General features: G+C 38.2%; 1 protein-coding gene across 1 annotated transcript in view; it reads left to right on the forward strand.

The window, feature by feature from the left end:
- brsk2a (BR serine/threonine kinase 2a) overlaps window positions 1–14726 on the forward strand; it is a 257881-nt gene that overhangs the window by 161614 nt on the left and 81541 nt on the right. The window contains exon 4 of the mRNA XM_036151527.1: window positions 2646–2786. Coding sequence (XP_036007420.1) covers window positions 2646–2786 — 141 coding nt within the window. The remainder of the gene's footprint in view (window positions 1–2645; window positions 2787–14726) is intronic.

Here is a 14726-nt window from a genome sequence, read left to right on the forward strand (position 1 = left end):
GTGTCCAACCATTACATTGTCCATTCATCCATTTATCCTTTATTCATTTTTTATTTCCTTTATTGCAGTGTCTTGTAGTTGCAAGTGCCACATTTAAATCCTGACCTCATTAGAAATGTCCATCCATCTACCCTTCAATCTATTTGTCCATCCAGTCAACCGCCTGTTTGTCTATTCACTCGTTGTCTATTTGTCCCTTTTCCCCCCTGTCTTGCACTGTCTGGTATTGCAGTTTTTCATATTTAAATTGTATAATCTGTAGTAAAACCTAATCTGCAATAAAATCTTTATAAAATTTAGTATGAAAATAGGCTAAAAAGGCCTAACTGCTCTGGAAATTTGAATCTACTTAAGTGTGAAATTATGACAAAAAATGTAAGGGCAATATGCGTACATTACATTTACTGTCACTGATGTCATTACTTTCAGGTGGTCTTTTGGAAAGAGTGATTTTAATGCAGCAGATCATCTTATGATTGCAGGGCAACTGTGACTGCCTTCGAGGGCTTGGATGCTCCATTAGCGCTGGCATTGAGCATTTGTTTGGTCACGCACACCGGGGGGACTGCTAATAGCAAAGGGGGAAGTCTCTGTAATATGAACGCCGTGATGCGCTTATCAGCGGCAACACCGGCGCATTAAGAAACATCGACCCCGGAGAGTCGGCTGCAGCAGCTGTGTTTACACACAGTTGCTAACGCTATTAACTAAGTTTAACGGCGTTGAGTGACAGCCCCATCGTTTTTTTTTAGTAGACCTGCTGATCCACAGGGTGTTGCTTGTCAACTAAATTCAGTTACTTCTTATCTTCATCTTGTGGGCCAAACAAGGTTTTTGAGCACGTAGAAAAGTGCATGCCATCCTTTTTTAGACGATGTGGAAAGTGGAAAACTAGAATTCAAGTCAGTAATTGGATTATTAAAATCCCATTTTGTGCCCATTGCTTCATCACTTTTGACAGGCGGCCACCAGTTGCATCACAGAAGACAAATTGCTTTACATTTGTGCAATATGTCAGACTGGAACGCATAAACTCATATCACTAATGTGATTTTGCCTCTTCACATGGTTCAGATTCCTGCTTGGATAAAACCACTTGAAAGCCATTAATTGATAGGCATGCAGCATGTTTGGTTTTAGCAGTCCCAGAGCTTTAAAGATTTATTATTTTTGCTGGCATAGATCCTAAAACAAGCTGTTAAAACTAATGTGGTGTTTATGTATATGAGAAGTGGAGAGAATTTGATACCTAGCCCGGCGATAATTTATTTATGGGCTGAATGAATAAACATATTATGATGCTGACAAAAAGAATAATAAATGCTCACAAGTCTGAGCCTGTAGCCCATGTCAGTACACTTGATTTGTGTGTGCGTCACCTTCGCTTTATTTGAGAGATCAGGTAACAAAAAATTGATTGAGTTTACTTTAGGAAGTAAGACTTTTCAAAGTAGAGCCCTATCCATAGCAGGATACAACAAGTTACACCTGTTATTTTAAATAGGCCAAATCTCTTCCAATTTCCATTGAGCGTGTTTTTGCTTTTGCTATTAAATGTTTACTGATCTAAAAATGTGAATTAGTGTTAAAAAGACCTGCAAAAAATTTAATATTAATTTAAATACCAACTGAAGCAATGTACACACGTAGCTGGGTCTATAAAAACAAATATGTCCCCTACTTTGTTTTTAAAAAAATACCGTACACACGACAATGTTTAAAAAAAAAAACAAAGAGAAAAAAAAGAACGATTTCATCCACCAAACCAAATGCACAAATACAAATACACCACTGTGTGTTGTTTCAAACATGTCAAATGCATAGGGGGCAGTGTACTGCAACACTAAAACTTGTGTCAGCCAATCAGAATCCTTCAACCTGCATTGCTTTATTGCATTTTTAGCTCCATATAGATACCCGTATTTGTCCGTTCTGCATGCCTCTTAAGTTTGTATATATTTCATGTTTCCATGTATCCCGATTCACTTGAGTAGATGTTAATGGCGTATGCGCCAAAGTTCGAAACACTGCTGCCAGACTTTTGGCTTCAGAGAGCCCATGCTCTGTGGCCAATAGAGTTTGCAACACCATATGGCAATCAGTGTAACTGAAATGATGGATCTACACCTAGTATTTTGCCAAGTTGATAGTTTAAAAAAAAAGAAGGGATACAGCCTTTTTGAATTCCAACGTGTGCTTGTTATGAATAAAGTACTTGCAAGACTTATGAGCAGAGCAGAGCCAGGGGCCAGCTGGATTTCAACCCGGAGATAAAGCTTTGTTCTCGGGTCAGTGGAGATTTATCTCCCTCCTGTCCTCTCAGAGCTGCAGAGCATGGCCAAGCTATATATTCAGGTTGACAGACTGGCTCTGTAAAAGTCCGACCACACAGACTCGAAGGCTACCTCATCAGCAACTGTATGAAAAAAGGTGGCAGGGATAGGTTTGCTTGCTTTGATAAACGCATAATATGATGGCAACACTATTAATGCAACACAGAATGTCAATTTCTTTGACATTTTTTTTTTTTTTTTTTTTTTTTGGAGGATCATGCTGCCAAAAGTCATGTTAGTCATCCTGCTTTCCTGGAGCTTTGTTTTCAATTTTGGATTTCTTCCTGAATTGTGCCCCTCTCCGGTTCTCAGGTACCTTGTGCTAGAACATGTGTCTGGCGGTGAACTGTTTGACTACTTGGTGAAGAAAGGCAGATTAACACCGAAAGAGGCCAGAAAGTTCTTCAGACAAATCATGTCTGCCCTCGACTTTTGCCACAGTCATTCGATATGGTAAGTGTTTCAATCTTTGTATTAAAAGCCCTAACCATGCTGTTTGCCGCCTGATTTATTTAAACGACAATTTGGAATTCACTGAACTTTAACTTTAGTCAAGTCACAACAACAAACTTCAGTGTATTTCAAATTGGATTGTACTTTAGAGGAGCTGCAGAGATCCACAGCTTGGTAGAAGCTGTTAACTGGACAACTGGAAATCCAATAAATCTAGCTCCAAGTGAGGAATAGAAAGAAGAAAGCTCTATTTGAAAGCAAACCATAAGAGTTCTTGTTTGCTATAAGCCATGTAGGGGAGACATGGCTCAGCACAGACAGGGAAGCTGGTCAGTTTGCATAGTAAGGTGAATTTTTATAAATACAAGGCAAGTCTGTGAGAAGATCTCTTGGTGGTTGTCAAAAGCGTAATACATGGGTCAAAGTTTAGCTTCAAGCATGACTACAACCTTAAACAAAAGGCCAGGGCTAAAAGAGAATAGTTTAGATCAAGAGATATTCACATATTGCAATAGCATTGTTGAAGTCTGGCCAAAACTGCGAATTCAAATATGCTTTTCATCCAAGCTTGGCTTGAGTTGTTTCACCAAGAATTGGTGAAAGATAATGAGCTCCACAGTGATGAATTCTGCAAGGAACCAAATTCTTTGTGAAGCAAGTCTGCATTCCAGTGTTTGGGATCTTTGCAGATTCTCTTTAGTTTTTAAACTTGTGAATTTATATAGAAATGAAGCACCCAGAAAACTTGATGTCGCTTGTGTGTGTGTGTGTGTGTGTGTGTGTGTATATATATATATATATATATATATATATATATATATACTCTTAAATATCACGTGTGCTAAAATGCACATGCTTCTCATCTAGCAGCTTAGATGAACCCGATTGCTTAAAAATTCACTTTTTTTTTTTATGTAAGATTTGCCAGTAAAAGAATTAACTCCTAATTATAGCATCATATGTTAAATCTCTTTAGATGTTAGTGTTTTTCTGTTGTTGATCCAATGGAGTTGACACAAATTATCTGATATATTCCGTTGCCTTTTGTTCTAATCTGACACCCAGCGTTCAGCCTCAGGGGGTAATTTAACTGTTTACCAGCTCATAGACTAGAGGCAATCATATATACTTCAAAAGTCAAACAAGTCAGCGGGGACTGAATTAGAGAGTTATTTTGTGTGTTCATCTTTTTGTTGTTTTGAATGTGTGTAAGTCTATAATGCACAGAAGCATCTGTGATCCCAAAGCTGCGTGCTTCTATAGAGATTGAGGCTTTGTTGGAGTTATAACTGTCTCAGCGTAGTGAAGACCACATGCATGTTGACGAGCAGCAGAAAATACATGAATGCTTAAAATGAATGAAGAGAAACAATATTGTTTCTCACTAAATAAAGAACAGCTTGGGGAAATAAACGTCATATGTGAAACTTTTCAAAATGCGGCGTTTTATAAAACATTTCCGTTGTCTGAGAAACTCAAGGATTAATTATTTGATGCTGTATGTAACAATAGATTAACATAATTAAAAGTGTGGGAATAGGAATGCATCATTTTCTTTTCTTCCACAGTAACTTAAACTAATCATGTTCTGCACAATAGACAATAGTTGTTACTCACTGCATTTAGAGGGTGGTTATGTTGTTCAAGTATTTGCATTGCGTGTGTGGAAATAATCTTACTTTCACTATTAAACATAGCCCAGAGTTCTACTGTTGTTTATCTACGATTTGATTTCATCAAACGTTTAAGTTATCGCTGATCACGATCATTCAGGATTTTTATTTTTCGCCCACATTATTTCCTCGAACACGATTGGTCCCCACTATCCTTCCAGTTTTTAATAACGCGTTGGACAGTTCTAGACCCAATTTTGCTAGTTTCTGCAATCTACTCGGATGTTTTCTCTGCTTGATGCATGCCAATGATTTGACCCTTCTGAAACAGACTGACGTCTTTTCCACGACCACGGGCTGTGTCGTTCGACATGGTTGTTTAAGAAACGAGAAGCAACTCATTGCATCAGCTGGGGGTTAAATACCTTGTTGCCAGCTGAAACATAATCACCCATGCAGTAATTATCCAATGGGAGGCTCGTACCCATTTGCTTAGTTAAAGCCAGGTGCCGACTTTTTTTCTCTCGGCCAGGCAGTTTATATATGACTGGGTAGTTCCCACAGCTCCCATGGGGCATGCACTGCTTTACATAATTTGATGTATTTGAAGTGATAAAAATGTAAAGCACTTTTCATTTTTTAAAAAGATCTCAAAGTGCTAATTTTGTGGATTGTGCTGCAAATGTATTGCCCCTTGGGGACAATAAAGATTTAAATTCAATTCAACAGGATAAAACAATAAAAACAGGTACCAAAATAAAAATACAACACACTAAAAACTCATAGACCAGTGGGGAATGCTTGTTTTAAAAAAAAATGTATTATTAAAAAGTGCTTTTATAAATAAACTTGCCTTGCCTAAAAAGAAAAGCAGTAAGTGTCTGTGGAGCGCTCAGGTTGTCGAGGATTTTTTCGGCTTTATTAGATTTTATTCTGGGACTATTTCATATTCAATGGACACAAAAACATAAAGGTGGATGAAAAAAGAAGAGAAAAGGATGAGACAACATGCTAAAAGGGAGAAAATTGGAAAAATGGGAGGAAAGAAAAGGCGAGAGCAAGGTAAGGAGGGAGTTCTAAAAGAGAGGGCCCCCACTGTAATGGCGATCTGATTTTGTTATTTGTCTCTTAGCTAAAAGTGGCTTTAAGTCTAACTGCACATCATGGATTTAATGACAGATCTACACTAGCTGGTTCTGATGGAGTTCTGTTTTGACAAACCTTTTTTTTTTTTGCTTTTAATGCCCTGCTTTAGACAGTTGAGTTAAATATATGGTAATTATCCAAAAAAATATTTCAGCTACATTAGGCGATGTAATTTAATTCAAAAAGTTAGACTAGGTTTTCAACAAATAGTTCAAACAAAACATCCCATGAAGGTTACTACGTTCACTGTTCAAAGAGCGCTCTGACTTGTCCATTTTTGATAAACACCAGACTGCTGGTTCTGCAAAGGGCCATTTGGGAACTCAAAAGATTGTAGGAGGAAGTAGCGAACGGATGTTTTACCTTTGCTGTGGAGGTGAAAAGATTGCTTTCTGTTCTTGACCTTTCGTTGCGCTTTCTGACCCGTCTCTGTCGCTGGGGTCTTCTCGTCAAGTGTGTGCTTTTGTTGCTCTCAAACTGAAATCCATTCAGTGATTCTTTTATCTGACCTTTCTCTCTGATACAAACAGATCCATTTAGAAGTGGAACCAACTAGAATCCACTGGCTTCCAGTTCTCCTGATTTTTACAATCTAATATTAGACACATCCATTTAAGATGATGAGTTAATGGCGATGCATGTCAAATGAATGGTCATTAGCAATTCTACTGATCTCATTTGGACTGTCCTCTTGCACGTTGCCCCCCCAATGCATCAGCTAAACCATGAATTTCAAAGCCGCAGTTCATGGTAGTTTCAATTACTTCTTTTCTGAAAACTTATTTTGGCTAACTGCAGAGCTGATATTCTGTAAGTAAAAGTGATACAGCTGGAGGGGGGGGGGGGGTTATTGCCACTCCTTGTGTAAAATTATTCTTGAAGTATGTAATACAGCCACCATAGGAAGGGCCTGTAGCTTTACTTATCAAGCAAATGCTTTCAGTATGAGACATAGTTGCGAGAAACTGATTCTAATGAAGATCTTCTTGACTGTCCAGTTGAGTGAAAATCACTAATCGGGCAAATAACGTGTGGCAGCATTACTTCAACACCTCTGGGTCAATCTGTTACATTAAAGTAACAGATTGACCTGAAGCCCTCGTTAAGCAGTTTAAATCACCCCTATTACCCCTTCATGCAACAACGGACATGCGGTTCCATTCTATCAGTTCTGCTACGTTTGTTCTGGGGTTTTTGTAATATGTAAGTTTTTTCTTCTTCTTTTTCCTTCCTTCCTGAACCAAATTTACTCCTAATTTACAGCTCTCATCAAGCGCAGCAAGTTTTTAAATATTGATTAATTGTGTTTATCGTTTTTTTTTGCGTTTTTGCTGTAGTAAACAAAGAAGAAAAGACCAGATTCAGGGTGATAGTGTACTTGCAACATCAATGGGAATGATATATAAAACGAGATCGGGCTTTGATTTTGTTACGCTGCTGATCTTTCCTCTACTAAAACTCTTCATCCCTCAGAAAGGCTATGTATTCATGTTTGTTTTAAAGATGTTTGATTAATGTCTAAATAGCAATTTGAGCAGCTAAACACATTTAACGTTAAATCTGCAAAATCATTACTCTTTACCCGAGAAGGATGCACTTGAGTTTGTTGTGTTTGAAATGTTAAACAGGAAGCTGATAGATTCGGTATTTAATTCTCGGAGAGCAAAAATAAGATGATTTGTGCACAACTGGGAATGGAGGAGAATTGTCCCACCTAACGGAATTAAAATTAGAAGTCTTTTATCAGCTTGTGCAAATAATGCCTGATAATAACTGCAGAGAACAGATTAGGCCAATTAGAGGAAAGCATCTGGGACTGACAGTGAGTGCATGCACACACATAAATGATCACAGCTCTTTTATAGCCAGACTCACCAGTATATTTATCTCTCCTGTTTTACCTCGGCGCGTTTCCCTGCCTTAGCTCTTCAAATCCCTTAACTAACAGTCTTAGAAAATGATGCCGTGTGAAATTATCATGAGAGGGAGACTTTGGGCGAGTTGGGTCACCAGCTCAACCTCCTTCCTTCCTCAATTAAGCGCAGACGGAAAGATAGACAGAATCAGCCCTCATCACCTTCCTTCCATCCCTTCCTAATGAGATCCCAGCATCCCCCTCAACAACTTTAAAAAAAAGACTTTCAGCAATCATTTCTTCCTTCTCTGAGCTTTCAGCGCAGGGGACTTACGTAGGCCATTAGAAGTGCTCTGCTTTCTCTGTGACTCACCATCAGGGTAAGGCATGTGAGGCAAAGCGGGTGGGTGGGGGTCTGGGGGAGAGGGTTGTCGCACATGCTTCTAAACAGTCCTCGTGTGCACACCTACCACTTTTTCTTCTTGCTTCATGCTTCCGTTCTCCACCCACGTTTGATCCCCAAATATCTCTCTTGGGCCAGATGGATTCAGATCTGTATACGACTGAAAAAGAAATGCAAGGAAGAAAGCGGTGCTATGACTCAGATTGCACTTGTGTGCTGCCCTTGTTCAGAGAGATTGTCTTTTCACATGGAGGGAGAGAACAAGGACAAAAAGGGGAGAACATGTGAGAGAGGATCCATAGCTAGGAGAAATGCATAATAAATCCCGAGGCTGTGGATGTGATCATTATATTATATTTATATTTTCTGTTTCTTTTTTTTTTTTCAGCTCATGATTTTTTTTTTTTTAGCTTACAAAAATGTTTCTTGTAGGGCTGCAGAGATCATAATTTATTTGACTAATTTATAATCTCTGGTGTTTGGTACCGAATATGATTTCAGCTAATTCTAATTGTTCTTAGAGTTGAAAACCAGATTTCTTACATACATTGTTTTAAGACACATATTTCCTCATTGTCTGACATTAAATCACACAATTTTTTTTATGTTTTAGGGATTTTCGAGATTACATAAATTATTTCTGCTTGCTGAATTCCAGAATGAGATTAGTTTTTTTTCAAAGTCAGAAGTTTACAAAACCTAAAGATTAGTATACCTTTTAATAATTTAGGTAAACCCCAGCTGATGTCATGCTTGTATGCTTCTGATACGCAGCATTTAGTTAAATGAAGGCACAATCTTGGATTTATTTTAAGAAAATGTTTCAAACCCACTGCATCCTCTTTTGACATCATGGTAAATATCAGAAGAAATCAGATACGTAGAGAACTGCGAACGTCAAGAAGTCCAACTTTCAAGGTGCCATGTTTATTTGTTCAAATGATTAAATGCAAGTATAAAAGCCATGGGAATGTCCAGGTTTCATACTGTTCAGAAATGAAGCAAGTTCCGTGTCTCAAAATAAATGTTGCACTGCATGATGTACATATCGACTCCACAACAAAAGCACTTGACCTTGTGAAGATGCTGTTTGAAGCTGGTAAGAGTGTCGTATTCCATAGTAAAATAATTCCGGTACTAAAATGGGCTGAAAGGTCACTAAGACAGGAAGAATCAGTCCCTACAAAAAGTTATAAGAAAAGCCAGATTACACTTTTTTTGATGCACACATGGACAAAAGCCCTAATTTTTGGAGATTTATTTAGTTTTCTGATTAAGCTAAAATTGAGGTCCGTGATTATAATTACTTATTACCTTTGGAGGTTGGGGGGGAGGGTGGGTTTGGTAGTCTGAGAAATCTGTAAATCAGCATAATTTTTTTTGTTCTTCTACAGGAGGGTCTGGTAACCTGGTGAAAGAAGCAATGAAAATTTCTCTAAAGTCTCCCCCTCCCTTAATCTGGCATTAGTCAAATATGAAATACATTTTGGCAATCGTAACTGACCTGAAACAGGAAATGTTTGGTCGGGCAATTCAAACATTTCTTTCACACAATGTAGGTTAGTATTTCTTTTCAAATAAACAAAGGACAGTATTCCTAATTTTTTATTTTTTTTACTTGTATGTGCAAATCTTCGACAGCTTTGTCTTCAATAATAAAACTTGGCTTCCCTTATTTATAGGACTAATAAATTAGAAATGCAGCTAACTGTAAAAGGTAGCTAATAAGTATGACTAAGATATGAGACTGTTTCAATGGTTTGAAAAATACTGAGGGAAAATGGAGTGGAAAATGAAATAGTCTATATCGTAACTATTAACTAACTACAGCAACTATTCGATGCCGCTATGTTTAGGACTCTGTTAAGTTACCATTATTGAATAAATGCAATTGCAGTTATGTAGATATAGTAATAATCTACAGGCAAATTGGTTAACAAACAGTACCATTACCAGTACTGTTGTTATTCCAACAAGTTGGAGAGTACAACCAAGAATCATGCTCTGAAAAACTGCAGCATCTCCATGTATGCTTGTTAACCCTCCCTGAAATGCTGCGTCTGCTTAGCGCTGCTGACCCCTGTGTGAGCATGCTCCAAATGACCTAGCCCAACAGTCTCATTAAACCCATACCGTGAAATAATCATGCAGATCATCCGCTACAAATGTTCTGCGTACTTTCGGCGACGCCTCTGCTTCCACCGGCTTCATTTTTCTCTGTTTGGGGGCTTGGAGAAGGGCTACATGCTTTAGCCAAGACTGACATCTGGAGTGTCACAGAGGCTCTACTGAAAAGATTGTAAATGAGTGGCAGTATAGCTGTGTAACTCCAGGGTTGGAAAAATAAAAAACTCCAGCCAAATAGAAACTCCCAAAAGTCCACTTGAGGATAACGCCGCGGGCTAATCAGATCCTTTCGTGTCTAGAGTTGCAGCAGAAATGAGGCTTGTTTGCTGCACAGTGTAGAGACATGCTTTGTTGTTTTATAAGTGAACTATGTAAATAATTAATCCACATGGACATGGTTGAATGATGCAGTTTCTGGAGATGTGGTGGCTGTGCATCCATTTCGTTATCTGTATTGTTATTCTGTTAGCAACGGCTCTGTTAGCCCGGCGACGCTATTCCCTTTTTAGTGCTACATCTTCCGTTCCTTGTTCTAAGTAATTTAAATCTCTTCCCCTTTTCCAATGTGGTATATGAACTTGAGCAAGTCGCATTTACCAAATCTGGGTGCCTAAATGCACTGTCTCCTTGCCATATGATGAGCTGATTTGCAATTTGTGTTGACAAGCCATTGGGGTGTACCTAATAAAGTGGCCGGTGAGAGTATAACTTAAAACTCAAAGATATCCAATTATTATGGATGCAGCGTATCACTTGGTGATATGTGGGTGCACTGGCTTTGATTCAATGAAGCTGCATTCGCTTTCACTCAGATTCATCCCTTGAATATTTAATAATACATTTTCTTGAAAGATGCCTTTCAGAACATTCAATGTCACCTTTAGAAAAGTAAAACAGTTCTCGTGTTTAGAACCACATCTTTGTTTCTGCTGCAGTTCCCACTCTCCAGCCGTTCCGCCTGGCTAACGAAATGCTGGAATTATTCAACGCAAACATTAGAGATTTATTCTTCACACACTTGGGCCTGTTAAAGTCCACTTCAGTATTGACTGGGACTAGACGTCAATTATGATATGATACGTGCATAAGGTGCCTCTGCTTCTTCCTTGTTATTGGCATACTTTTTAGAATATGAATGATATGTCTGGTGAATTTAAAAGAAACTGGGACTAAACTTCAAAATGTACATGTCATTTTTAAAGCATTTATGTAGTTTAGCAAATTAACGTGGGCTTATATATCATCCATTAATCCAGTGATATCCCCATCACAGTTTCCACTGATGCTAATCAAGATCAGGCATCCCTAGACATTTTTTATTTATTTATTTTTTTTTACATATTTTTCATAAAATATTACTGCATTTCACATTTTTGATTAACAGGTACCAAAACCCTTGTAAAAAATACTATCACTATAACTGTAATCAGCTAAGGTTCATAGCTGTACTCTGTCTGCATTAAGCAATAGGGGTCTCGTGTAGCAGAGCTGATTTAATCTGTTTGACAATAGTGTTCATCCATGTGAAAGCAGCAAGTTTTGGAAGACACGCTGGATTTTAGTCCACTGATGTTTTCGTCTCCTGTTGTGCCAGTTAAACTGTTTCGGGTGTAACTTCAAATTAGAGAAGTGTTGTTTGACTGAAATGGAATGGAAAATATGAATAGGTTGAGTAAAAACACATCAAATTGTGTAGAAATAAAATCGGGGTCGTAATGTGGTTAATGGTCTTTGAATAAGGAAATATGTGATTACTGTCTTTAGGGTAACTATAGTGCTACAAGACTGAGTAGGGGAGAAGGAAATGTCAAGAAATGAAAATTTGGAAATGTACATGAAAAATAACAGATCATATGACAAAATGTTTCATGATCAACTTTTGTCGTCATACTACATTTGTGCAAACGAACGGATATCTACTTTAAGAGGCAGCCTGCTCCTCTGGTGATTGTATTAAAGATCTGAAGTAGTTTTAGATTTTTATTATCTGTGGGAATCCTTCTGGGCTCTTCTGGCAGCTTGTTTGTTTGTTCTGCCTTGAAGGTCTGTTGCTCATCCTATCATCCCCTGTCAAACTCCTCCGGATTAAGAGAAAATGCAAGGTTGCACTCAAAGATTTGGCACAAAAAGGGAAATGTCTTTTTTTTTCTTTTTTTTTTACTTTTACAGATCTGGCTGTTATTGTAATCCCACTTCTTAGTCATTGCATTACATGCAACAATACACGGCTGGTTCAGTGTTGCTCAACATTTAAAAAGAATAAATAGGAACGCACCAAATCAAAGACCGAAAGCGTCTGCTGTCAGTCAAGCAAATAGCAGTTTTCCCTCCTCTGGTTAGTAATCCTGTATAATTGCAGACTCTTTATGAGGTTATTAGTAAAATTTGAAGGGTTTTACTGAAGAAAATAAAAATGAAGACATGAAATATAATAAATTTGCATCAACTTTAGACTTCCTGGTTCGCTTAACGTTTTTCCTTTCGTTACGAACTCTTTACAGTACAGTATCCCTGTAGTTATTAGCTTAGTCTGTATTTGAAGAATGTGTTAAGTTAAATCTTTGACCATTCTACATGGCCTGTACTTGTATATGGTTTTATCAAGTCCAGAGTACTCTAAAGCACTTCACACTACATCAGGCATTCATCCATTCACACACATTCACTCGCTGACGGTGGTGAGCTACATTTGTAGCCACAGCTGCACTGGGGCAGATGGGTAGAGGCGAGGCTGCCATACATCGGCGCCACCGGTCCCTCTGACCATCGCCAACACGTGAAGTGTCTTGCCCAAGGACATAACGACCGAGATGGTTGGAGCGGGGGATGGAACCAGCCAAATGTAGTCTTATCAAAATGTTAGGACATGAAAAAGACTTTTGACATAATATTGGGAAAATCGTTTCATAAGTTCAAAAAGATAACATGCAACCAGTATGGAAAACAGAATTTAAGCAATATATAGCCTTTTTATATTTGTTGTATATGTCAATATTGTGCAATGTTTGTATTCATTAAAATAGCTAAATATCAAAATGGTTTTTAAGCTTTTTGAAAGTGTAAAGTTTTATCTTATAGAGGTCTTCATGTATGTTATCTTGTAGACTATAATTGGCAGCCAACCATATGCTCAGCAAAGAAAACATTGGTCCTCGTTTATCAGATGAGCATACGGCTGAATATTTATGGTATTAGCTTTTTCCTGTTAATTTCTGTGATCATTAATGTAGATGGGAACATCGGATATTGTCAAATCCGGCAGCAGGCCTCATTTCGTGTACACATTTATCGGTGTGGATCTGCGGTGCAGCAGGGAAAACAAAGCTGTGTCACTGTTTTGGACAGTGGACAGTGGGGTGTAATTTGATGCTATGTGGTGTGATGAACTGATACGAGGCTGAAAGGCTGCAATACGTAGACGGGGCCTCATCCACCACCTCTAATGGTTGGCTGGGCACCCAACGGAGGCCTGAACTAGTTGGGGTGAGAAAAGGGAAAGGAACGCATGGATGACAGTTGCTGAGTAAGTGGCTGCATTTCTGCTTGCAGTGCTGTAGTAAAATAAATAATCTCAGAAAATGTTTGATACCAGGAAGAGTTGGTGCTTTATAGAAGTGTGGGAATCGGTTGTCCTTCTTATTCTACCACGTTGGTATAAATACAATGCATTTAAATGTTCTGCAGTTCACATCTTCTGGAGAAGTCAGTTGGTGCAACGCATGTGATATAAGTGTTAAAACATGGTTTGTGTTGAATGTGCCAGCATAAGAAAACCATGTTTTCTCCATAAAACAGTTTCATTTTTGAATTATAAAGGGTGTTAACTGCAGGAGTCGGACATACTAATGCGAGAAACCCTTTTTATCAGCAATATGAATGGAAATGATAGTAATTAAGATGTCATGTCTAACAATCCCTGCTGGAAGAACTGTGCCGATACAGCATTTAAAGATTGTAAAGCATGCATTTCTTCCTTTTAGTGTTCTTTAATGTTATCTAAGTTTGTTACACAGTGAAAGAAAATAAGCCCCAGTTTAATTTCTTTCTTTCAAAACCAAGAATACAAGGGTAGGGTGAGTTACTTAGTCTGTCTGACAGTGAGATGTTGGTCATTAAAGTGTGATCTGGTGATTTTGACAGAGGGGTATGTGCCACATCCTGCTGGACAAAAAAATCCCTGTTTCCAAAATGTTTGTCAGTAAAGTGAAACATAAAGTACTTTCCAATTCTCTGATAGGCACCTGTGCAAAGTTTGGACCTCAGAGAACGCAGAGGGCCAACACCAGCAAGTAGCATGGCTCTTTAAATCATTACTTGCTGAAAACTACATTCAATGGGCTTCATCAACTTCTATTCAGCTTCTCGCCGCTGTTTTCCATACTCTGGGAGCTTGATTTCTAAATAAAATGCAACAATTACATTCATCTGGAAAAATAGCATTTGACCACTGGGCAACAGTCCGGCCCGTTTTTTTCCTCAGCCCAAGTAAGATGCTTCTGATATCCGTCATTCATGAGAGGCTTAAGATGTGAAAAGCGACTTTTAGACCATCGCAAAGTCCGCATTCTTCCAAACGATTGTGGAGGCCATTAAGTGGCCATACTTCGTTAGTTAATACCAGGTTATGTATCAAAACATTTCCATTTGTAATTTACACAATATTTGCTTAGTACAGTAAATTTTGGATTTACATGTACTGTAAGCCATAATTATCAACATGACCAGCAATAAGTACTCGTTTATATTACTGTGTATAATGACTCTGAGTTTCACTTTTTAAAGCTTAATTACTCAAA

Source organism: Fundulus heteroclitus, chromosome 2, assembly GCF_011125445.2.
Source record: "Fundulus heteroclitus isolate FHET01 chromosome 2, MU-UCD_Fhet_4.1, whole genome shotgun sequence".
NCBI classification, from domain to species: Eukaryota; Metazoa; Chordata; class Actinopteri; order Cyprinodontiformes; family Fundulidae; genus Fundulus; species Fundulus heteroclitus.